This window comes from Stegodyphus dumicola, chromosome 5 (assembly GCF_044657685.1).
Source record: "Stegodyphus dumicola isolate Sdum_Otavi_A_Nest chromosome 5, ASM4465768v1".
In the NCBI taxonomy this organism is placed as follows: domain Eukaryota; kingdom Metazoa; phylum Arthropoda; class Arachnida; order Araneae; family Eresidae; genus Stegodyphus; species Stegodyphus dumicola.
In genome coordinates, this window is record NC_140772.1 from 72,034,636 (window position 1) to 72,062,094 (window position 27,459).

Below are 27,459 nucleotides of genomic sequence, written 5' to 3' on the forward strand. Positions count from 1 at the left end.
GTTCTTACTATTTTCCCCATAAAATTTCAGAATTAGAAGCCAAATGTAATGAGTTAACAGCAAAATTTTCCTTCTTGACAGCAAAAACAAATTTGATTCACTTCATTAGATGATATTTAAACGTTTAGAATGATGAATGTAATGTTTTGAGCATAATAACTATGTTAAAACATCAAAGAAAATTTCTCACACAACACAGATTGATGACCGATTATAATGCTGAATCACTGCTTATTTAGAAAGCACTCTATCCTCTCTAAAGTGAATTAATTATCTTTGAGTTGCTGTAATAATGCACATTTCATTTAATTCCTTAGAACATATGAACTTGCTCTGGAATTTCATGAGGAAGGTAAAACTCCTGTCCTGGCTAAAATCTGTAATTTCCTGAGGCCTGAGTGATAGTTACAACAACTTGGCAGCTTGTCTGCATAGATACAAAGATAACATTTATCGACAGATGTGACACAAGACAATATACAATTTATTGCTCGACAACTAGTTTTACGATACATATTCTCATTCCCACATTATCCTATTCACGACGGGCACATCTGTTACCAAAGCATTCTCTTGGGATGGCACTTTAACCAGATACGTCGTCTTGTGGGGCTGAGCAATTCATGCTGCTAACTTTGGAAAAAAATTTGTATAAATTAAATTTGTCATCCAATCGTTCCAATTTTTGGTACATTATGAGAAGAACATTCAGGTAGTTGTCAGAATTAATTTTAAACGTTTATTGTTATATTTTCCTTAAAAATTTTATAAAATACTCATTCTAGAATAATAGAATTTTTTCTTTATCCCACAATTAAATATATATGGAAAAATATCCAAACAATCGCAGATTTTATTTAACACAACACATAATTAAAATTAAAAAATATTAAAATTGTCTTTCATAAAAATTCAATGTGCAAACAACGAAAAGAAAGGAATATTTCAAAAAAGAGACAGTGTATGATATTCTTTAAAACATGGGTGTAAGCAAAGTCCAACAATGCAAATGTCACAGGAATAGAATATCAGCAAATTTGATTCATTTAGCATTTATGTATCTTCTATGGTCAGAAAGTGCTTTCGTTTTGCCATTAAAAAAATAGAACACCAGTAATAGAACATTAAAAAAAAAAAACTTTTGCTAAGCCATACAAAATATTCTTCTCAATGCCGGAAAAATCTAACACTAATAAAAAAGCCTCTAATAATAGAACATCTACTCCACTATACGGGGATAAAAAACAAAATAAAAATAAATTAATTAAATTAAAAAGTATTCCAGAGCATCGAGAACATGTCCATTTGTTTATATGAAATGACGCAGTAAGAGCCATGACATTACTCAACACCTACCTACGAATTAGCCTTTGTGTATATTCTTCTACGTTCAGATACCTATATCGCAAAACTAAAAAGTACCTCAAAGCATCGGGCAGTTAAAGAGACATTATATTGCTCAACACCCACCCGCGAATCTCCCTCTCATTCCGAAACAAAATACCAAAAATGAAAAACATTGCATGGGAATGAAGGTACACAAAACTTAACTTTCGATATATTTCCCCATAACAGATATACAGCTACATCTAGTGGAAACAAAAAATACTAATTAAATGTTCTATCAAAAAGTCATATGTGGTACAACCGGCCATACAGTGAATTAAATGGCGATTCCAATATGACACACCCAGCCATGAGGTAATGTTCGCTGCTGATGCATATATGACACGCCCGAACCGAACGGGTTATGGGTATCCGACAAGCAGCCCACAATGCTGTATATCCTGTCATAGTTTTAAATAATGGACAAAACAGAGAGGCGAGTGACATGTGCTAGCACGGCAAGAGAAAGTAAAAGTAGAAAAGTAAGCATTCATTCAGCAGAAGAGAGAGAGACAGAGCAAGTTCTTTATTGAAATATTTATTGATCTGTCATTGGATAAAAGGTATCTGCAAAGTTACGTGTTACATAAAACAGCCTGATGTGGATTGATTTTGAGACAATACACTTTAGATTCAAATATTATCAACAGTTAGTAGTTTTAGAAGAGGAAGAAGAAGTAGTCAAATTAAAATGAGGAATAAAAGGAACTATTGCCAAATTAAAGTTAGTAATCTGCTTTCATATTTTATATCTTACACACAGTGAAACCTACAGGCCATGTCCTTGATAAAAGCCCTTTTATTTCTCATCCATAAAGCATACATTGTATATACTGCACAGAGTGTTTATCTTCATTTGCTAATGCTTTAATGCTTTTTTCTAAAAAGGCTTTTTTATTGCTAACGCTTTTCCTCTTTGAAGAGGAGAGATATTAAGATATAAAATATGAAAGTGAACTACTAACTTTAAATTGGCAACAGTCACTTTTATTCCTCATTTTAATTTGGCTACTTCCCCTTCCTGTCCCAAAACTATTAACTGTTTATAATATATGAATCTAAAGTGCATCATCTCAAAATTAAACTGCATCATGGCATGTTATGTAATGCAGAGCATTGTGGATATCTTTTATCCAATCACATATCAAAATTTCAACCAAACAACTTTACATTTCTTGCTATTGCTAAATACAGCTTACTCCCCTATTTTCCCTTGGTCTGCTAGCACACATCGCTTGCATGTTAAGAGTCATCCACTGTCTAAAGATGTGATAAACTATACAAAATTGTGTATGGGGTGAATATGGCACCCATAATAATGTGTAAATGAAAATATGTATCGCAAGACTTAAGCTGTGAACAATAAATTATGTCGTATCTTTGGCCACGTCTGTCTACAAATGTAATCTTTGTATTTATGGAGAAAAACCTTTGCAAAGTTGTTGAAACTATCGCCAAATCCTCAAGAAATTACATATATATTATATACAGGGTGTTTCATGGATCATGGGACAAACTTGGAGGGGTGGTGCAGCGCATTGAAACATGCATTTTTTTATAGGAATGTAGGGTCTAAAGTGACGGGTTAAGGCAGGAACGTAAAAAAACGACATGAGAGGAAAATGTGTTTATGTACAAAATGAACGCAAAGTGCTTCTTTGTAGCAATACAATATTCACAATAAATGTTCATAATAGAGACCACCAGCAGTAATACATACTTGGTAACGCCGCAAAAAGGATTGGTGAACATTTTGAAAAACGACAGGCATTCCGCACATGCTTGCAGTCGCAATGGATAGTCGTGTAATGAGGTCCTCCAGTGAGTCAACGGGAGTCTCGTAAATGATGCTCTTAAGATGGCCCCATAAAAAAAATTCCAAGCTGGATAAATCTTGTGAATGGAGTGGCCATCGAACGGGTCCACCACGGCCAATCCATCGGCTCGGAAATGTCCCATCTAAGTGATGCGGACTCACACGTGGTTATGGGCTGGTGTACCATCATGCTGGAATCACGAACAACAGCCGGAACATCCTGCAGCAATTCCGGTAGCACCTCTTGCAGAAAAATATGATAACATAAGCCATTTGTATGTGCAGGTAAGAGGTATGGGCCTATGAGGTAGTCGTTAACAATATCCGCCCACACATTCAGGGAGAAGCGGGTTTGGAATACATGTGGACGTGTGCCATGTGGATTATGAGTTGCCCACACATGCACGTTGTGGCTATTGAAGATGCTGTCCTGTGAGAAAGTTGCCTCGTCCGTGAATGGCACATCCGATGGGAAATCCGCCTGCACCGCACACTGCTGCAAGAACCAATGAGAGAAATAAACTCGAGGGTAATCTGTCTCTTGCAAGGCTTGGACTCTCTGCAAATGATATGGGTGCAAACCATTTTCATGCAATACTCTCCAAATGGTGGAATCATTCAGCTGCAGACAACGTGCAATAGCTCTTGTACTTGTCTGAGGTGAATCTTGCACAATGTTCAAGATGGATTCTTCAATGTGAGGTTGTCGTGCACTTCTTCCACTCCTAGTGTCAGAGGTGGCTTCAAATGACCCGTTTTCACACAAAGACCGAGGCAACCTCTCGAACATTGTGTGCTTCAGCATACGCCTGTTCGGAAACCGTTCTTGGTACAACTGTAGCACTGCTATGACATTCCCATTAGCAGCACCATACATGAGATGCATGTCAGCTTTTTCCCTGTGCGTAAACTCACCCATTATGCTCGACATCAGAGTTTGCGAATGATTCTCTGAAGCATCGGATCGTGGTTTGTCCACCTCACTATCGCCCTCTACTGCTGCATTGCCAACCAATCACAGCTGTTGTTCCTATTACTGTTCCCTTTTTTTGAACATTTATTGTGAATACTGTATTGCTGCAAAGAAGCACTTTGCATTGATTTTGTACATAAACACATTTTCCTCTCATGTTTTTTTTTTTTTTTTCCATTCCTGCCTTAACTTGTCACTTTAGACCCTACATTGCTATAAAAAAAATGCATGTTTTAGAACGCTCCACCACCCCTCCAAGTTTGTTCCATGATCTATGAAACATCCTGTATATATGTATATATATATAAAAGGTGAGTCACCTAAATCTTGCATCACAATTATTTTCTAAATAAAGCTTGATATTCATATCTTGACTTCAGAGAATGGAAGTTTAGGTAAGGGCTCATAATTTGAGCCATTTATTGGAAATTCACTCATATTCACATTAAACATCGGAAAAAGCAAAAAATTTAAATGCAGACAAACAATTTTTCAGGAATTTATCTTGGGTTCAACTACCAGCATTCTACCAGATCTTACTATTTGCTCAGTTATGGTCATCTAAGGTCAATATGAAACCCCAAAAAACTTTTTCTTTCTATTAAACGCAGGAAAACAGCATTTTTATTGATAACATCTATTTTGAAAGGTTATTAAACCAATCCAGCTGACTGTTCCTCCCTCTCTGTAATGCCAATTTGTAATGTTCCTTTTACAAGCTATATGGGTTTGGATTTGATTTCGTTCAAATTATTAATCCACACTAAAATCAGCAGTGATATTTTTAAAAGACAAATGTCATAAACAAAATCACAATTTTTCGTAAATTTTGATGACTTTTAACACGTTCACGCCGGCGCGGGCCACCGGTGGCCTGCACTAGTCAGTCTCATCGGGTGGCACGTACCACCGGTGGCCCGCACTAATCTGTCTCATCAGGCAGTGCGTGCCACCGATGGTAAGCATTTGATTGTGTTATTAGAGGCTGAAAATTAAAATAATGAAAAATTAACGTTTATAAAAAATTTTTTACTAACAATTATGATTAATAACTATTAGCAAATGTACAACTCATATACATATTTGAACAAGTAATAATCGCACGGCGGCAGATAAAACGCGGCAAAAATTAGAGCGCCGCCTCACAGCGCAAAACTGGCTCCAGCGTGAACATGTTAAAGAAAGAAAACTGGTTTCAAAACACAGATAAAGATATATTTATAATTTTTTTTAAGTCCAATTTTTTTCACTACCGTTCATTTTTGACAGAGTTTTTGTTAGTTTTTATTACATTATTACTAAAATTCCAGTTACCAATGTTAGTTGAAATAAACATACATTTTGTGTTATTTGAAACATAATATGTAAATTGAGTAAAACATTGTACATGAATACACAAATATATAAAGTTATATTTAAAAGTTACTGAATTCAGTTAAAAACTGCTATAAAACAATATAAAGTAATATATTCCTCTTAAAAACTGGACCCCAGTTTGAAAAAAAAAAACTCCACTTTAACACACACTTATTAATGCAAAAATTATTTTAAACTTTCTTTATTATATAAAATTTTTATTTCTTTATTATATAACTTTCTTTATTATATAAAATATCCAACACTTTATTTCAAAATAATTTTTAATATTTTATTATTAAAAAGAGGTTAAATCCCCATAACTTACATCGAAGTCAAGCTACAGATGCTAACTTTTCAAAAGGGCATCATTAATGATTAAGTGAATTAAGATCGCAACACTAGGGTACTGCCCAGACTGCAGGAAGGGCTTCAATGCCATAATCTGGATATTACACAATATGAAAAGAGGTTAAATCCCCATAACATACATCAAAGTCAAGCTAGAGATGCTAACTTCTCAAAAGGGCATCAATAATGATTAAGTGAATTAAGATTGCAACACTAGGGGCCCAGACTGCAGGAAGGGCTTCAACGGCATAATCTGGATATTACACAATATATAAAAGCATATTACTCAGATGAAGCATTAAGCATATGTGTGAATCATTAAACGTATACTACTTTTGGAATTTAATTCTCCATTTTTGCAAAAAAATTCTTAAAAAAAAAGAAAGAAAGAATTGCTGGAAAGTTTGGATACTGGATGCCCAGATATTTCAGCTGTACTGTATTTTATTTTATTGCATCACAAGACTAAGGTTGATATTAATTTGAATAACTGTTATGAGAAATGTTATTTCATTTACAATAAAACTATTTTTCACCCATGGATAAATTATCTCAAGCAACCCAGGTAATGATGCAGATGTCAATGCTACACAGTCTCTTCAAGCATGATCTAGTAAGCAGAGATAGGCTTCAAAGATGTGAAAAAGAAAATATAGTTTCTTTATGATTTTTTTAGACATTTCTTCAATTTGGCAATTATTTCTACAAATGTGATTTGCAATAATGGAGAATATGAAACTATCAAAATTAAAAAGGCATTCTTGAATTCAAGCATTCTTCATATATCAATAAAGGAACACAGTATTCTGAATAACTGTTTAAAATCTTCAAATAAAAAGAATAATAATAAATATTTCGAGAAATTTATGACAGAAAAAATATGTATTCACGTCATAAAAAAATTCATATCTGATTGATTTATTCAGAACTCTGATAAGCCTTAAGCATATGCAAGAAATAGACATAAGTATGATAAATGACTAAACTATTACAATTCAGGCTGTCTCAGTGCGCAACAGAAAATTTAACGGAACAACCTGTTATTAGTCGCCAAGCTCATGATGCATAGCCAAATATTTATAATGAAGGATAGCTAAATTTGATGATGTTAGCCGCTAATTTTAAGGATTTTCGGATATCACAAACAAAGGTGAAATTTTCCAATTAACAGATTTTGTAAAGAAATTTGGAGAAGCGATAATAAATGAAGATGATGCAAAAGAAGTGTTTCATTGTGATGACAATGCTTCTTAATCATCTATCAGTTAATGTATGGCGAAATCTATAGTATGGTTCTAGATCCAGAAAATAATGCTACCGATAGTGAAGAAAGTAACAGAGAAGTTACTGAAAACAAGAAAATTTCAACTGACAAGCTAGTCGGAATTCTTGAAACAGCAGCTACAGTCTTCAACAATGTAACTAAACAAGAGATTATGTCTGTCTACAGAATTAAAGCGAAAATATTAGCACAAAAAATGAAGCAACTTAAACAACTTACATTGAAAGAAATGTTTAATAAGGTAAACAAATAAATATATATATATATAATTCCCAAAGTCCCGGTGAGTCCGGATTTCAGACTTTGTATTGTATCACCAAAAAAAGAAATTATTACAGTTTTGATCAAACAAAAATCTCATCTTGCCTCTTTTTTCTTAAATGATTTAAGGATATAAAAAACTGTGTGATTTATATGATATTTTTGAGAAACTAAATGATTTCAGCTTGTCCCAAGGAAAAATAGCAACACATTTGATAAAATTGAAAGTTTTATAAATTCAACATTTGGAAGAACAGGGTGGGAAATTATGTCTGAAACATTTTTGACTACAGAAATTTTATAACTGAAAAAAAAAAATTGCAAATCTTTATAGCAAAAATTATTATAGAGCCCTAGAAGCACAATTCTGCACATATTTCACATAAAATTTTGATTTTGTGATTAAAAAACTATTTTCTACTGATATTAATGCTATTAATCATCTGCTACCTAAAGAACATGAGAAACTTATTACGCCGAGTGACTCAAAACTCAAATTGCCATAAAAATCCTTTACTGGACTCTAGATTAGTAGTAGAGCTAATTTCCCACAATTTTTGAAATGGCATTAAATATTCTTCTGCCATTCAGCATCACATACTCAGGTGCAATGGCTTTTTTAGCTTCAGTGCATATTAAATCCAAATATTGTGCGCAATGCTGAAAATCCAGACCAAGATTTAATTTGTTAAGCAGCATAAAACAAGAACATCTGCCTTATTAAAATGTGATTTTCTTTCATTAAATTCCATATACCTGAAAACAGATACTAAAACTACTTCTTTTCATATGCATATTATATTCTTTTCATGCTCACATTATCTAGGGAAAAATATTTTTATTTTCATAACTTTATTTTATATTTAATATCTGGGTAGAGGGAAAAAATTTCAATGATGAAAAGTGGTCATGAAAAAAAAAAATGTTTAAGAAGTGATGCTCTAGTCTAAGCACCAATTAACAGGTAAGATAATCTTTCTGGCTTTTCTTTCTACAAAAATCAACATTGAAAACTGGCATACCATCAGCAACAGTCTTGAAAAATGATTTAATAAATCTTGCTACTAAATATGTGAAATGAGTAACACGTCTTCAGCATAAAGCATGCCTTTGGAGAGTGAATCTTACAGAACAACTACATTAGTAGAAACAAAAAAGGGGAAGGGTATCAGTAGAATGAATCAGTAGTGAAACTTAAGTTTATATGCAGGATTTTCTAGCTACAAATTAATCTTACAAGATTGTAAATAATAAAAATCAGCATTTTTATCAGAAGCATTTATGCTCTAAATCGCTAACTATTCAATTACCCTGTTAGCAACGGATAACTATCAAGTATTTGCATGTTCCAAATTTTGAAAGGTTTAGTTACACGCAAAACTTGACAGACTTTTTGTTTTGAGTAAAGTAATACAACAACAACAACAATTTTAAACAGCCAAAAGCTGTTTAAAATTTAACAGACTAATTTGAGGCATTATGAGCAGCTATGTGAAGAAAACGGCAATATCCTTACAGAATTATGGAAGGCTGAATTTTTCTAATAAAGATTTCAACTCTCTTTACACTGCTTACGACCACGGTATTTGTATCATCTAAGTAAAGATTACACAACTTGCCTACAGTACATGCTTCTGAAAAAAAATCATTGTTCAAAAGCTTCAATATCCTCTGTTCCCTAAATTACTAGTGGATTCTTGTAAAATCAATAAAGTGAGTAGTTTCTGCTCTGACCTTACAACTGAAGTATGAAACAACAATGAGATAAAACGTTATAGAACTCGAATTCATAATCTGTACCAGGGTTCATAGCCACATTTTAGTTAAAAAAAATAAGCACCTATAAGCACTTTTCAAGCACATTAAAAAAAAAAAAAAAAAAAAAAAGCACCTGTCTAATTACATCATACACAACTGCATAACCTTAAAAATTAGACTTGTAATTTAAAATATGAGAAATGCAGTATTTATTAAGAGAAAATAAGCATTACCTCAACCATGGAAAATAATTACTTTTTTTTTTTTTTTAATTTTAAATAACAGTTCAATTTACAGAACTAGTTTACAATGAGAGAACAAAAAAACTAAGCAGAACTAAACTATATTATGAGATTTAATGATAAAATTTCAGTTCAAAATAGAGAACATAAATAATAATAAGACATATTTATTGTATTCGCTTGGAATCTAATAATAAATACAATTTATTTTTCTACTCATACTGATATTTAAATAATTTAAATCTAAATTCTGAACATTTTCTAAATTTTCATTGTATATCAGTTTTCCCTTAACAGATATTGCAAGCAAAGTAATTTAAGTAAAAAAGAGGAACATTTCTGAAATCAGAAGACAGAAATTTGCTCCATGCAATCATCCTTTAACAATAAAAGCTTAACTAACCCGCATACTTGGAAATTGGCGAATATTCGGACAGTCAAGCTTAACTTGAAAAAGAGGAGCGCAGGGGGTAGACTGTAGCCGCTCTTTAGATTTTTCCTCTAAATAAATGTTTTGACATTTTGATATGTGCATCATATAAAAATAAACCAACGGAACTAAAAAATATTCGGTTAATCTTTGGATTATGGTAACTTGGCTATTTTTTGGCGACCAACCCTGCTACAGCAACATGCTAGTTTTTTTTTTTTTTTTTTTTTTTTGGACACCATTTTGTTTTCACGAAGTAAAGGCATGTTCTTTTGTTTTTTTTTTACTCAACATTTTTTCCAACAATCTTCTAAATAAATTACGCTTATGCTAGAACTTTTATTGAACAGAAGTGCTTAATCATGACGAAGATTAGGTGCGAAAGATTAGGTGCCGCGTTTTTAAGAATTGCACACACACGGTATCATCCATGTACACGCAGACCTATTTTCACTTAAAAAAACATCCCAGAATTGCACAAAAATGGCATTGCGCACACTCTTGACTTTATCCATGTACACTGCTAAAGTCCTAGCTAGTAAACCTTTATCGCCTTACCAAATTGTCGCCAAACTACCTGTTACCTTATTCCAAAGATTAGCCAAATATTCTGCTTAGCAAGCACAGTAAAACTCTTTTAAATGTTCATAAACAAATCTCAGACTGAACATCAAAATTAATTATCTCTGCAAAATATCGCCAACGTTATTGTGTGCCGTAATTCTTCCCTACGTGATATTACGCAATCAGAATCAACAGCTGCTGGTATTGCGAGAATAAAGAACTAAATAACTGGTGTGTTTTTCATTCTAATTTTCAACAGATGGCGTTAAATTTCTGGAATAGAATCATTCTTAGCTTGGGTTGGTAGACCGCAGAACTTTTAGTCCTATTCAATCCAGATCGGAAAGTGACCAAAAAAAAAAGTCCGTTCGTTGCTTGTTTTGCAGCAAACTGTAACAGTTTCAATAATTCAAGATTTTGGGGAGAAAAGGGAGACCTCCCAGCCTTCATACTGTATAATGTATTGGCCAAAAAAATTAAATTATTTTGACTATTCGATTAATTTCCCTTTATTTAAAACATTCCGAATATTATTCCTTAAAAAGCTAATCTGTGTTACAACACAACCATTTTTGGAAGTTTACTATACTTCAGTAGTTACTACAACTATGTTATTATAAACATTCATACATATACTCATAATATAAGCATAACGATCATAATAAACACGAATTTGAACTGACCAAGCAGAACAAGAATGCAAATTTTTAAGATCTTGATAGAAATTCAAACGTGTGTAGTATTTGGGTGGGAGGAAAAGAATGGCGAATGTACCGGAATTTTCTACTGCTTTTGCAATTCTTTGACCAATAGAACAACGGGCACCTGTCTGTACTCTTCGTGCATACCAAAGGTTATGTTAATGTAGAGAAAGGGGAAAAAGCTATTTTCGGGAGTATGATTCACCATCTGACATTCCATTTTAAGAAGAAAAGTTGTTTATTTAGTTTCGGCTTTAGTACGAGGAAAAATAGCACGTTCATTAAAAAAAAAAAAAAAAAAAAAAGGTCTAAAAGCAAAAAATAAGCACTAAAAACAAAAAATAAGGGCTTTAAAGAAAAAGTAAGCACCTATAAGGGCCTTTATATTTTATTTTCAAATATAAGGACTTATAAGCACTTATAAGGACCACTAACATTAACAGTGTATTTTGTAACATTTGCACATAAAACCTATCATGCACTTAACCAGAGAAATTGCTTTAGTCCTTCTATATGCAACTACTTGGCTATGGCAGAATCAGAAAATGTTGATAAAAACCAAGAGCTTCCATGAACAGCACATGCAAATAGAAAAAAATAATGCAAAAATCATACACACATATTTACAGTTTCAATGAGCAACACACTAAAACCTGATATAGTTCACATAACATGTGTGTGTGTGTGTGTGTGTGTGATGTCAGTACAGTAGAAGTTCAGAAATCCGCAAAGTTCGGGACCAGAGGTTGTGCAGATTTTAGGATTTTGCGGATTTCAAGACAGAAAAGATAAATCATAATTTTCAGACTAAAAGTACAAAATAAATAAGGCGTATCAGATACGTTTAATTAAATTATTATATACATTATTGCAATAACTTATTATATGCATTAAATTATTATTGCATATAAAAATTTATTATATTATTCTTTGTATTATACATACACAGCATCGAGGTTTACCAATTTCGCCTCATGTAAAGATTTCCAGTTTCAGATTCCGGTGTAATAATCGCTGTTGCTATAAAATTTCAACAGTTTTTCTTTATTTTTCCGTATATCATACACAATCATATCGCAATTTTATATGATTCTGCTATAACCGAGGATCCTATAACCTGTGTCCCTCTTTTGCTATAACCTGTCTCCCTCTTTTGCAGAATTTGCACTTATTGCATTACTGTCAATGCATGTTTACATTTTTCAACGTCGCAAGCAGTAAAATCATGATTGCGTTTCTTATATGTAATTGTATTAAAAAGGGCTGAAATTTAAAATATTCTTAATTTATTCACAAAATATCCGGATTAAAAAAAAAGGCAGCACTAAATAATCTCGTGAAATACCAAACTCAGAAAATACAACAGCGTGAATCGTGAACTTGAAAGAAGAGTTGAGCGAATCATCTGCTTTCTTACCTCGATGCAGATTACAGAGGAAAAAACTTTTATCATGATGTCAATAATTGGGACTCATTAATTCACTAATTTATGACTCATTATTATTCAGTAATTATGACGTCATTATTCAGTAAGTATTTTTCGTTCGATATTTTGTACTCAATGTTGTGGTTTCTGGAGCCTATAAACTGAATGTTTCTATTTTGAGAGACAACATGGATTTCAGGAGTTGGCGGATTTTCGGTATTTGACTGTACAACCATATGAGTAGATCAGACATATCAATTGTGATGGGAATGCAACTTGGAGTCGATATGATATGATTACGATATTGGCACATTACAAGTTTTGATTTTTCACTTTTGCCACTCGCATATAGCAGTCATGCTATTCCAACTCGGTATTCTATGGCAATTTTTGTCACATCTGTAATTCTGTAATAGAGAGGTTCTAAATCAACAATAATTCTAGAAAATCTGCAACAGTTGGTTGACATCTCTATGAAGACATAGGTAAAACTATATGCAATAAAATATGACAAACAAATATTTTAGGCACAATGGGGAAAGTAAAATTCGTCTTCATTTATTTTACTGAAATATTATTTAACAGCATTTCAGTATACAGTATGATATGTAAACAAATTATGTGTTTATTAAGTATTATATTATGTTACTTGCATTCCCATTAAAATTTCTGCCACAGAGATAGCAATAAAATCTTATTTAAGTATATATAATACATGGCATATTACATTCTATACTTCCTCTAAAAGAAGATAAACATATTAAAAAAACGTAAAAACATTTTGACTACTGACATAAAATGGACTGTGATCAGTGGCAGCAAAATGAGCCATTTCTAGTCTTAAATGTTGGTCTTCAACACAAGCACCCTGAGTTCATTCCTGAAGTTTACCAAACATGGCTTGCTTAAGAGAGAATAAAATATCCACAATATGAATCAGAATGTCATGAGATAGAACTTTTTTCTCTTAACATCTGGTCCACTAGACTAGATGCTCATTAGCCTGTTGGGTTCCGTTGACGGAATAATAATAAGAAAAAGCTTAGCGCAATGTAGTACAGGACATGATTACATAAACTGAGGACTATTAGAAGGACTGAAACAAAGACAGAAAGCACATGGTGGGGACACAACCATTACAGTATATGTTGGGCATACAAATATAATAAGGCCAGGTGTGATTTTACTAAAGTACGAATGTAAAGTTGAATCAATACAAATGCTATTAAGCATTATATATCAAGCAAGAAAAATCTACAATATAAAAAGTTAACAAGGATACATACCATGATTGACAGAGTTAAAGGTGTTACATGGTACTATTCTAGTTACAAAGCATTACAGTGTGGCTGGCGGTATTGATTGATTATTACAAGTCTTGTCACCTTGTAATAGTGAGAGCATGGAAAATACAGGCCTCAATGCAGAACACTGCATGCTTGTTTCTGCAGGTGTTTACTGCATATGCATAACAATTACAGATGTTGGCTTCCACAAATGGTAGTTGGCTGAAGATCAGAAATCAAATGCATAATGGTCCTGGTCACCAATCTCACGACACATGCAAAGATCACTTTCCATGAAACCAAACCAATTAAGATAGCTCATAAATGGACCATGCCTAGTAAAGAATTGTGTAAGCTCTGGGATGCCACACTTAAGAACTGCATCAACTTTTGAAAAGAAATGGAACAGTTTTCTGCTTTCAACTTCATTGCTCCAGTCTAGTGTCAATGTATTATAAAGAGGCTGGTGTGTGGAAAATTTTAGATAAGAAGCTGGCAGTTTTACAAAGGGTGTAACATTTTAAGTTTTTCACTGGCATAGCAAAATTTTTGAAGTGGCAAGTCTTACAGAATGGATTTTTTATACATTCCTCCAAAGTACTGACTGCACTGTACAATTGCCTTTAAAAGCTGTTCTTTAAATATTACACAAAAATACTTGCAACATTTGCATCCGATATGCTAATGTAACAGAACTGTAAGATAAAGACATAATTCAAAACAGTCTCTTAATTTTTATGACACATTTGTTCAATTTTATGAAAATTTTTATGTTAGTAGAGCAAAGTAAGGAAGAAATCATACTAATCATAATCAGTAAATTTTAAATCAGATTTGTAATTCTCTACTTTTGTCTTGATCTCATCATAAAAGCAATGATAGGAAGACATACAAGAATGACCAGAACATTCATTTAATATTCCTTTGAAGTTAAATACTGATTTCCTACTTTAAAAAAAAGGGGACGTATTTTTTAATTTTCTTATTATATGGACTTAAACTTTTTGACGAATCAGTTGGTTAAAAAGAAAAATATTAAAATTAAACTTGTGAAAAATCTAATACACTAAAATGAGCAATTTATCACATACAGATGCTTTTTTCATTAAACAGTAAAAATAACATATTACAATATACTTCCAAAACAATGTTTTAATATCGATATTCTGAATCAACATGCTTTGAACAGAATAGTCTTACACCAAACACATAAATCTTTAATGAAATCATTACATTGAATTAACATCTTTAAAAAAAAAAATTAATCAGAAATGCCTACTTTACATAGCCTTTTAGAAAACAGAATTATTACAGGCATTTTAACTAAGTACTTCCAGATTTTTTTAGAATAAAATCTAATTTAAAAATCTACAATTCAAAAAGCATATATTTTACATATCAAACTATTTCTAATTGCACAGATTTATAAGATAAGCTCTTGTGGCAATTTTTAATGTTGCGTCTCTTTTAATGTACTTTTGCATATAAATGCAAAATTTATCAACTTACTGAATCTATAACTGATCTCTCTCTCTCTCTCTTTCTGTGTGTGTGTGTATATATATATATATACTCGAGTAAAGGACGAAACACCGTATTTATTTCTTAATTATTGTTCATTGAACGTGAGTTGGTTTTGTTCCCCTTGAAAAGCCAACTAATTTCCGATTAATGGCAATGATTACTTGCTTTTAATTCATTTCTTTTTACAATTGAAATTTTGTTATTCATGATTTAATTCAAGTCCTTGTGAAATATTTTTAACAATTTACATTGAAGTTACCTTAAAACAATTTTCGAAATTGAACTTACTAATTATGGATTCACGCTTTTAAGATAATTCTACTAAAATTAATCTTAGATAATATAATCAATATTTCTTTAGTAAACAAATTATATATGATATGTATATATACGTACGTGCATATACATGTTAGTGACCTATAAAATAACTTCTCTGTGTGTATGTGTATACATATGCAGGACTGTTTCGCTTACACATATTATTCACATTCTGATATTTGCAGTATACATAAAAGCATTTATTTAAGATAGACAAAAAATATACCACAATTTTTTAGGAACACAGAAGACTTACCAAATGTGATTGTGCCAGAACCATTTGTGTCAAAAAGTTGAAAAGCTGTAATATATAATGCATCAGGACGACAAAGCACAGCTTCAAAAGCTTCAAATTCCAGAAATGATATGAGCCTTCAGGGTGGGGATAATTAAAATTTTGATTAAAAATACACACATGTACATTATTAAAGTACTAACAGAAACTTTTAGTATAAATACTAAAATAAAATACACTACATATGAACAATATGAAAACAAAAACAAAATCAAGAACATTACTTTAAAAATTAATGACTGCAAGTAATGCGCATAAAATACATCTTAGTTCTACACCAGTTACAAAAATACTACAAAAAATTCAGCTTTTGAAAAGAACAAGGTGCTTGGTGCAAGGAAACTATAATTAAGAATACAAATTACTTAATATAAAGTTTACATTTCTGAAAAGGTTTAGAAAATAATATCCTTCCATTATCATAAATTACTAAGCCAGAAGATAATTTAAAAAACAGGCTAATTATATAGAAGAATTTATAATATTAAATACATACAGAAATTAAAATTAATATAACAAGAAAGTTAACACTTGAATAGCTTTACTTCACAATTTTAAAATCTTAAAAATAAATTAATTTAAAAACAAAAATATAAATTGAAAATACAAATAAAAAATAAAGAGTTTAATCAAAACCAACAGATAGTTTTCCCACATTAAAGTTGTTGCAAAGTATGAATGAAATTAACCTACACACTTTTGCTTATAAAAATTATCAATACAAAGCAAATACAAAAATAGTGACACACCTGTTTCCAACTTAAGTTCATCTTTAAGCATGACATTATTCTATGGAACTAACTATTCATGAAATGAAGGATATGAAGACCATAACCTTTAAGCATTTAATATAAAATGGAAGAGATAATTCACAGCCGTATTTACTGTTTTCATAGAGTTACCAGTAAATGCTGATAATTTTTAGACTATGATTATTTTTAAACTGCAAAATCTACTAAGATTTAATCACTGAAATTTGGAAAAACACAATTTAAAGAACTTGTACAAGCTATAAATAATACAAGTTTAATTATTTAATTAAACCACTTACTTTTCAAAACTACAATCTCAATGATTTTATATGATAATTCAAGGTAAAAAACACTTTTTATAGTTTATAGGTATAGTTTTTTGCTTTTGATACAAAAAAACATACAATTTCCTATTAGCTTTTGTATCTTTTTTATATCAACACTGTAAAGGAGGAAAATTACTTATAGATTTTTAAAGAAATTACTAAAAATTATACATTACTTCATTTTAATGCAAAAGATTTTTGTGAAATAAATTATACATTTTTTAGAGAATACCTTCAACACTGTTTTTAGTTATTTCTCAGCTGATAATTTTAAACCTTATTACTTTAATAGCGCACCAGCCAAAAAAATACACACTTTCTACATGCCCAATTAATTCCTCAAAATCAAAAGAACATTTAAAAAATTATGCAAAAAAAGTTATTTTAGTTCAGCACAGATTTTAAATTAAACTCTATCACTTTCAAGGGCAATCAGACACAGGTCCCTCTTCTTGAAGATGAGGAATCTGTGTCTGATCAAACTCAAACAAGTCTACAAAATATTACAAGACAAAAGTCTATGACTGATCGCTCTCGAAAACGATAGAATTTTATCGTCTTATTTTAAATTTTGCATTTCTGTGCTTATCTTCCATTCCCATGTACACATTTAATTCACAACTGATTATTCTCAATGCTAAATACAAATCTGATTGTGCAATCCTTTTCTCTTTTCCAATATTTCCTTTTGTTTCTGTGGTCAAAGATCTTTAGAAATACTGTTGTTTTTCACACTTACGCTATAAGTACATATATCTTTTTTATGCCTATGTCTGTTTTTTTTTTGGGGGGGGGGGATATATTTAAGCTTTCACTGAATTTCATGCAAAATTAAATTTTGCAATACAGATTAAATTTTCATTCCTTCATTTTTCAATGCATCATAGATCTCACACACATACTGACGCAATGTCACTGTAACATCTCGCAAGTCTTCAGAACTTGAAACTGTATTGACAGGCAATGATGTTTATACACAGGAATACCTATACTACTGCCATATATTTTTCTAGCAGCAGTTTCATTATTTTTCTACAATGCCTTGCAAAAACAATTCATTAGGATGTAAAATCGAAATGCTTTTTTTCAGCAATCAGTGAAAGAAGCAATAATGACAAATGAATTTGACAATTAATTAAGATTTCTTTACCAAATTTAAGATGCAAATGGAATTTGAAAACAAAATCACTAATAAAAAAGTAGTCTGTATTTCCTTCCAAGTTTTCAAACATACCAATAATACTCAACTAATTATTTATTTTAAAAACATCATTAAATTGTTACAAACTACTACAAAGCAATTCTTACTAAATAGAATTAAGTCAATATTCTTCCAAATGACAAGTTTTAGAAATTTAACATCAGAAAAGTAAATTTTATCAACACAAAGTTACTGTATGCCAAAGTTTAGATTTACAGTTCTTTAGTACCCCATACAGAGAAAATTTAACAAGTGTAACCCAACGGCTTTCATGCGCATAGACAAGGCAAGAGAGTTCAGAAAATGGTAAATGGCAACAGTAAGAAAAAGTTTAAAAGAAAACGATTTTTAGAAAAACAGTAACTGACAAAAAAGACAGACATAAAAGGATAAGTGTCAACAATGGAACAGGAATTCTGTGGATGCTTTATCTCTGACTTTTGGCTTTTACATGATTGGTAATTCTTGCTTTTAAAGATGTGAATGCATTTTAGCAGTAAAGGTTTTTTTTTTTTTTTTTTTTTTTTTTTTTTTTTTTTTTTTTTTTTTTTTAATAACACCAACACACATACCTTCAGTGTAATGGTAGTTTTAAAGGAAAAGAATAAAGGAGGAATCTAACATGTGATTAAGAAGCTAACAATGCTTAGATTTGTGGCACTCGGGTTAAATAAGTAGCAACTTAAAAATTTTGCGGTATGTACCCTGTAATCTTACCCTACATTTTCAAGAGATGAAACTGATGAGAAATGTACACACATAAACAGAGTACACATACATATACACAAAACAGTTTAAAAAAAAAATCCATTCCATAATAAACACTGCCATAATAAGCTCATGTTGCAACATTTATCTGATCAAATACAACTTTTTGTATAGAAAAGCCACAGGCAAACCTGACATATAAGCCAGAATGTCCAGCTATTAAAATAAAAGTAATTTCTTAAAATATGTTAAATGAATGTTTGCCAAAATACAGTTTTGATTATTGAACGAATGACAGTTTATTAGTAGTTTTGCTTTCATTTCCATTTACATAACTGTTTCATTACGATTCTTTTTATTGTTTCATAATACCTGATTATGAGAAAACTCTCTTATATAATACATCTAACATACATTGTTAATAATATGTGCGAGTTTCAACCTTCTGCTTGAAATTAATTATGAGTTCTTACATTACTTGACAAAAATAAAATTACTCACGAAGAAAAAATTATATCATTTGCCTAAGAAATTAAGTGGAAATTACCCATCCTTTGAAGTGTCCAATATACTGCCTAAGAGATTCACAGTTTTCAGATTATAATTCGGATCTTTATAAACACCCAAAAACTTTCGCACAAAATCTTCTGGTGTCATAAAACGTTCTCCATTTTTTTCCACACTTGCATACTGAAAAATATAATTGGAAAATATTCAAAAATTAATTTCTTATCAATACTTAATATAAGATCACTACTAAAACAAAGTTAGTTTTCTACAAATTAACATTTCAAGTATACACTTCCAATAATGTATTTTTATACAAAATCACCCTTTTTCTAACAAATCAATTCTGTACTGAAAATATCTTTACATGGTACTTCTTTGTTAAAGCAGCCACTTTGATCAGTCACCAAAATTAAAAGATATGTTACCAAACTTTGCAAATTTACTTTTCAGATTTTTAACCTGCAACTGATTTGATTTTCAGATTGCTTTCATTATCGAGAGAGAGTTTATTTTTACCAGTAAACTGTTATCCATGTATAATTGCCCAACAGTAGGTAAGCAGAAATGTGGTTGAAAACTGATACAGTCAAAAGTCGTTAATCCGGACTCGTCGGGACTTCGGCGATTTTGGATTATCGATTTTTCCGGATTACAGATCATCAGTTTAAATCTTGTAAGATGGCATGCAGAAATTCTAAAATTAAAAATATGAAACCATAATTTATGAAATAAAGAACAATTATGATCTAAAGGGTATCAAAATTTACAAAAAAAAAAAAAAAAAAGCTTGATATTTATTTGTTTACTTTATTAAACATTTCTTTCAATGTAAGTTGTTTAAGTTGCTTCATTTTATGTGATAATACTTTCTCTTTAATTCTATAAACAGACATAATTTCTTGTTCAGTTACAAAGTTAATTCAAGTCTCGTTAATTGTTGTGCCGAGAATACCGACTAACTTGTCAATCAAAATTTTTTCGTTTTCACTAACCTCTCTGTCACATTCATCATGTCTTTATCCATTTTTTGCAACAATTCCACTTTTTGTTTGATGGACATCGAAACGTACTTTCATTTTGTACGATCCTTTGGGAGCTCCAGAATCGGAAATTCTATTTGACATAATCGAAAGTTCAAGTTTACTTTTATAAAATTGCTCTTACAGTCTGCAAAAAATAATAAGCCAGATCCAATTCGAAGATTAAGGAACAACGCAATCATCAACATTAAGTGAAATAGATAATTAGATAATTTTAGATTATACCGTCCGTTATGAATGAAACGCGCACGCGAAAACGTATTCTGCGCTTGCGCACACGCATATGCGCAGTGGAAAATGATGCTAAAGCAAAGTTTATAAAATTAAACATTTAGCAGTAGTAGCAATGAAAGCAGACATTGAAGAAAATAAAAAGGTTTTGAACTTTACCAATTTATTAACAATATAATAAAAGAATAAAAACACAGAAAATAAATTTAAACAATATCAGAGTCTTAGGAAAAAATAATAACCATCATTCATCAAATAATACTTTTACCTGGTCTTCAAAAACACTGGCATTCAATACAAACAAAAATGTCCTAAACAGTAATTATGCGGCTTAAAAATGAAGTTGGCTACACATTAAAAAAGTCCATGATCAACAGTCGAGAAAACACCTGAAATTTAAATCAAGTTCTTGAAAGCACTCAAAACCGGCCTAACTCCTTTTGCATTAGTTGAACACGAGGAATCGCCGCTCACGTATTTTAAATGCCACCTTCATTGAAGAACATGGATGCCACCACGGCAGTCACTCACATGGTAGCCAAGGAATTTATTCTGAAACAATCATCTTGTGGATATGAACCAAGGAACTCATTCTGGAACAACCATCTTGTATACAGGAACCAAGGAACTTTATTCAGGAACAGTCATCTTGTGAACAGAAACCAAGGAACTTTATTCAGGAACAGTCATCTTGTGAACAGGAACCAAGGAACTTTATTCAGGAAGTCATCTTGTGAACAGGAACCAAGGAACTTTATTCACCGGACTGGCATGCATCCTTCTGAAGGGGCTGGAAACCAGGGATAAATAGAAGGGCTAGCTCATTTCTTTGTTCGACTCCTCGCCGAAGCGAGCCTAATGGGGGGATGTAACAGGCAATAATCTGACGTCACTGTGATGCCACCTGTTCTAATTTCCCGCGTTTAAAACAGTAGTTTCATTGAGCTGCGAGACGATTTTCTAGAGGTTACATATCCCAAATTAATTTTAATAATATATATATATATATATATATTTTCTAATAATGTATATATTTAAAATAATTTATATATATGTAATTTTAGTCAGTTTTTATTTTAAATTCTTATATTGTAAAGTATCGTTTACGTAATATGGCTTTTTGCGCTGCAGTAATGTGCCGTAGCACTTAACAGAAGTATGAAAGGATGAGATATTTTATTTCATGGGACCAAAGGATCCAAATGAGAGTTTGCTTTTGACGAAAGAATGGATACACAAATGTCAAAGAGAAGATTCTATTAATGTGAAGAGCGGAAAAATCTGCAGCAAACATTTTCTATGCAGTGTTTATGAAGATGATATGAAAAATCGCTTGTTTGGATAGCCACAAAAAGAAACTGTTGAAATGGAATTCTGTGCCGAAAGTAAATTATGATGACAATAATAAATCAAAATTGATGATGACAATAATAAATCAAAATTGATGATGACAATAATAAATCAAATTTTAATGATTTTGAAATAAAACTCACAAATGAAAATGTAGATCATCCTGAATGTTTAAGTATAAACAAGAATGCATTGATAATTTGAAGAACAAAATAATATCCTTAGAAAATTGTATTAAATTGTATTAAAGTATTGAAAAATAGAGAAAAGAAAAATTTTAGAATGTTTGTTCAGCGACAAAGAAGGTGGACGACATCTAGACAGAAATTGGTATCAGAAATTAAAATCTCAAATAGCGAAATTTGGGGGGGGAACACAAATCGGAGAATTTGGAAAAATGTCTAAAGCCTATTTTTATAAAGACGCAGATTAATGCATTACTGAAAAAGAAGAAAAAAATCAGGTGGACTAGTGAAAATATTTCATGTTGCATTGTCATAAGAGCTCTGTGATCTTAAAGCTATGATTTTTGGAAAGAAAAAAAATTAAGAAAAAAAATTGGAATATCTTTACCTAGTATTATCAAATTAAAGAAATGGTGTTTATTTTATTTTTTAGTGTTTTCTAAATTTTAGTGTAGTCCAAGAATTCAAAGTAATGTTCTTACTCTAGAGAAGGAAAGAGGCGAATATTTGTATTCTGTAGAAAAAATATGCGTTCTCAATTTCGACGAAATGCATATAGATTGAAAACTCTGCTATGACTCTAAACTGGACTAAGTTGGTTCTTTTCAAAATGTGCAGTTTGTTTTAATCAGAGGTTTCATTTCGCGCTCTGCCTCAAATTACTGAGAATTACTGAGAAATGTAACTGTTTTAAATTTTGATATTATTAAAGAGGTTTTAAATAGAGATTGAGAAGAAATCAAATTGTGTCACAAACTAAAACCAAATTATTTAATGGTCAAGGGAAACGAGAGACAAAAAGTTGCTCCAGAGAAAACATTATTTTCAAAAAGAACCGCAAAAGGTATACTCTACCCCACAGGAAATCAGAAAGCATCTGACTTCTATGAGTTAATCGATAATATCTTAGGTATTATGAATAGTACCAAAATAATACCAACAAGAATAACAAGTATTTAACAAACTAATTTTGTTAAGTACTTGTTATTCTTATTGTATCCTTTGTAACTAATTATTGATTAGATTTTGTGCTAGATTAGCATTCTAGATAAAATATAATAGTATAAAACATCAAAGTAATTGGCATAAAAAGGCCTGCTTCCTTTACTCACACTTTTGAAAAATTAAATAACTGTTTTAGGTACTCTGAATAAAGCTATTTTGTCAAAATTAAGGTAACAATCTTATATACATTCATTTAATTGTAATATAGATATAAGTATAAATTACAAAATTATTTAAAAAATATCTATTATATTGAATCGGAAGAGAATTATAACAATGTAAAATTTACAATTAGGCAAAAAATGAAACGTAGGTTAGCAGAAATGTTGCCATATATGTCATATATGTTTAAACCTATGTGAATGTAAAGTTGTTTTTTGAGTAAATTTAAATAGCTATTATTATAGTTATCTTAGAAGCAGTATAAAAATTCTCTCAGTTAGCATGCAAATAAAGAAATGATTAGAAATAAACGTGCATTAAATAAAAAAACCTGAAAATAAAAATTTAAAAAAAAACCACGGAACTAATGTTAAAAGAGTAGCACATTTTATCTATTATTTTAAAATTGAGTAAGCATTATTAAATTTTTTAATGGTTCAGTCTAAAATGCATAAAGCAGTAACATTGCCTCTTCCAAATTATAGCTATCTTTCACACACAGCTCATTTTAAACGCTGGTTCAAAAACGCTAATTTCCAAGCTGTGAATTACATTGGCGCGCTCAATGTCATCATGGCTACATCATCACTTCTCACTTTCTGCTTCAGGGGGAAAAGCTCTATGAGCTAGCCCTTCTCTTCTAAGTCCTGGCTGGAAACCGCACACTCAAGTGCCAGGAAAACAGGAACTAGAAGGAGGGTTGAGCCTTAGACTTTATAATTGACCGAGCTATTGCGAAAAGCAATGTTGCCGGTTCCAGAATTAAAGCCCAAGGGCACTTGACATAAAGAAATCCGGACGTGGAGAAAAACTCAGATGAGAAAACAGATATAAGGGGAAGAAGAGAAGTACCAAAAGGAGCAAGACAATCCAATCGGACAAGTTCGCAAAATGTGACGAGCGATTGTAACTTTCAAGGAGGACCCAAGACAATGTAAATCAATGACAACAATATGAGAAGATACACTACAGCAATAGTTCCAATGACAAATTCAAATACAATTAAACAACCTCAATCAGTAGTGCTAAATACAACACAATACAAAACAACTATACAACACAATTTAAATACTACTATTCAACGCAATACACTACAGCAATTCAACAACCTAAGCAACCAATTTACAACACCACTATATCATCACAATGCGAAAAATCTCACAGCATTAGTATTATCAATCTCCAAGAATAATATTCAAGCTACAGAAGAACTTCAATCAAAATCAGATGCATTGGAAGTATAAACAGCTACCAATTGAGGATCTAAGTGAAAAAGTTGTTGTCTCCTCCCATGAAGGTGTGAGCTGCAAGTGGTCTGACGCTTCTATCTTCGGAGAGAATTTCATAATTTGGATCTTGGATCATATCTTTACTGCTGGCTTTAGCTACTAGGAGCTCTTACCAGTATATTATCATTTTACCATAGGCCATAAAGTTAAAAATTTAAGAGGTGTATTTAAAAATACACCGCGCCTGAAGACGAGATCAATAAATGAGAAAACTCATAAAATAAGTTTTGCTAAATTGTATATCATGGCATAGCATGGGTGATTATATATGTAAATGGTGGCGAGATACTTATAGCAGAAGTAGGCATGACGTCATCTCACGACAACCAATCAGCTATCGGCACGAATCGGCTTTCCAGATGACGTAATATCACTTTCGTTTTTGCATCTCAATTAGGTTGAAACAGTCCGTTCTCAACGAAAACAGTCGCAGTAAGAAAAAGAAGTAGAAGTAACTAATATATTACATTAAAATAAGAACTAAACTAAATAAACATTTCAAGGAGGAGAGATGATGCAGTAAAAGGTTTACAATAAGTTATATTTTCCAAGAGTAAAAGGTCTTACGCGCACGCGTAAACACCTATGCGCATTTGTCAACGCGGCGCATGTGCAGAAAGTTTTTAGCTTTGAGGTCCGGTTTATGGGTGTCCGAATTAACGACTTTTGACTGTAGCTCGGTTTGAGGTTCGAATTCCGACAAAATGAGTCAGTTTCCCTTAGAAACTCCTCCACAAAGACAGCCCTCAAATGATTTGCCGTAATTAAATAAACCATATTTAACCTCCTATCAAACAAAGGAAAAAAAAAAACATTGCCTCCCCCCCCCTAGTAGTTCAAAATTTTAAATACTGAGAGAGCAAAAGTGCAAAAATGACCACCAAATTAAATTATTCATTGAGAAACAAGATATTTGGACATGCAATGTGAAAAGCTGAAGTGAAAAAACCGTCTCCGTGCTGATGATCTATTTCATGATACCAGGATTCCTACAACTTTGAATTTCATATACTTTTATTGGAGGTGAAGGTAACATGAATTGGCATAATATTCATTAATTTACAGGACTAGTTTCAAGGTGTTTAAATTTAAAACCTTCAGCTGCTGAAATGCAGCTTCCCCACCACCTCTACTGAAGATGAAGAAGGTTTTATATTTAAACCTCTGAAACTAGTCCCACAAATTTATGCACAAAAAAATATGTTTGAATTATACCTCATGAAATTGAGACTCAAAGTTGAAACGGAAATATTTTCTGGATATAAAATGATACTACACATTAAATGACTGATGATCAGAGCACTGTTATCACAATGGAAGACTTCATTTATACAATCTTCATATATTCTATTAACTGGAAAATTTCACTTTTCACTTACGATACCCAAAGGACCTATAAACTCACAGTTATCATCATAAAATTTGTTTACTGATTTCTCAAAAAAAAAAAAAAAAAAATTATGTGAAGTCCAGATACTGCAACTTTTCAGTCATTGGATGTCTGCATTTTGAACTTTGTACTACACGGTTGTATTTAAACTGAACATTATAAAAGCTGTTTTCTATCACAATCTTCAATTAACTTTGAAATGATATTGTTGCAAACCCAGCTGCGATGAAATCGCTTCCCCGCAAAACGGGGTTTGTTGCCAGAAAGTGACAGAAAAATGCAGAGTTGTCACATTTGCCGTGAAACCGCCCATTTCGCTATATGCCACAGACAGAGCAAGAACATACCCTGCCTGCACATGGAGTAGTAGTACCTTGAAATGAGTAGTCTCCTGAGCTCAGACATCAGATCGAGAGTGACTGACCGAGTCAGGAGCTGTACTTTAGTGCTTTGCCATTAAGCCGTCTTCACTGTTATAGCCTGAAGGCTGTGTTGCTGATTGTTTCAGCATGTTTGTCACAGTTTTTTTATGACCGCAAACGTGTGTTTGGAACTGTCCTGTGTAATATGGACAAAAAATTATGTTTTGATTCTTCATCATGTGTTATCATCAATTACTCTAAATCTACAAACCCATAGAAAACAATATCAAAGTTCTGGTGGTACTTTTCTGTTTCACCGGTGCAAATCTCGCCAAGCAGACTTTGTTGGCAACAGCATACAGTATACACATAAAAAATGTTAACAAATGTTAGTTCTCAGAATTTTTGATTTTGAAGGCATAAACATTTTAATTTGGTTTAAAATTTTATAAAAAGCCAATAAATAAAGACAATAAATTTGTAAAAAGACATTAATCTAAGAATTTACTATGCTTTCATAGTTCAACATCCTGATTCGCCGGTTCGTACCACGTGACTGCAAGTGATCTCATCTCACGTAAACTACGCTACAAAAATCTAATTCTCATAGTAATTATCTACATTAATTTCAAGTTAAATACTAATTTGGAATACAAGTTTACATGTGAGAATTATTTAAACTCGTACGAATAGCTGACTCAGAAATAATGTAAAACCGCAGTGCATTCTCATTAGAATTAATGAATTTAACCTTTAATTTTGCCTTTTTTATATTTTCGCCTTCGGGTGAGCGATGCGATTGCATCCTAATTGACTTAAATACCGCAAATGGTCTTAGGGCATAAATTTAACTATCTTGTAAACATTCTATGTAATTGTATGCCAGTATTAAAAGAAACAATCAATCTGATAAGAAAAGGCTGCGACTTGTTTTGAAAATGAAGCGTAAAAGGTTACCAGCGAAGATATTCCGCTTGGC

General features: G+C 31.7%; 1 protein-coding gene across 3 annotated transcripts in view; it reads right to left on the reverse strand.

The window, feature by feature from the left end:
* The window catches only part of aralar1 (calcium-binding mitochondrial carrier protein aralar1), a 232,900-nt gene that overhangs the window by 168,466 nt on the left and 36,975 nt on the right, over nt 1-27,459 (reverse strand). For all 3 annotated transcript variants that reach the window (XM_085816757.1, XM_085816759.1, XM_085816758.1), the window contains exons 4-5: nt 19,504-19,646; nt 15,931-16,046 (exon numbers count right to left, since the gene is read on the reverse strand). In XM_085816757.1, the coding sequence (XP_085672883.1) occupies nt 15,931-16,046; nt 19,504-19,646 (259 nt within the window). The remainder of the gene's footprint in view (nt 1-15,930; nt 16,047-19,503; nt 19,647-27,459) is intronic.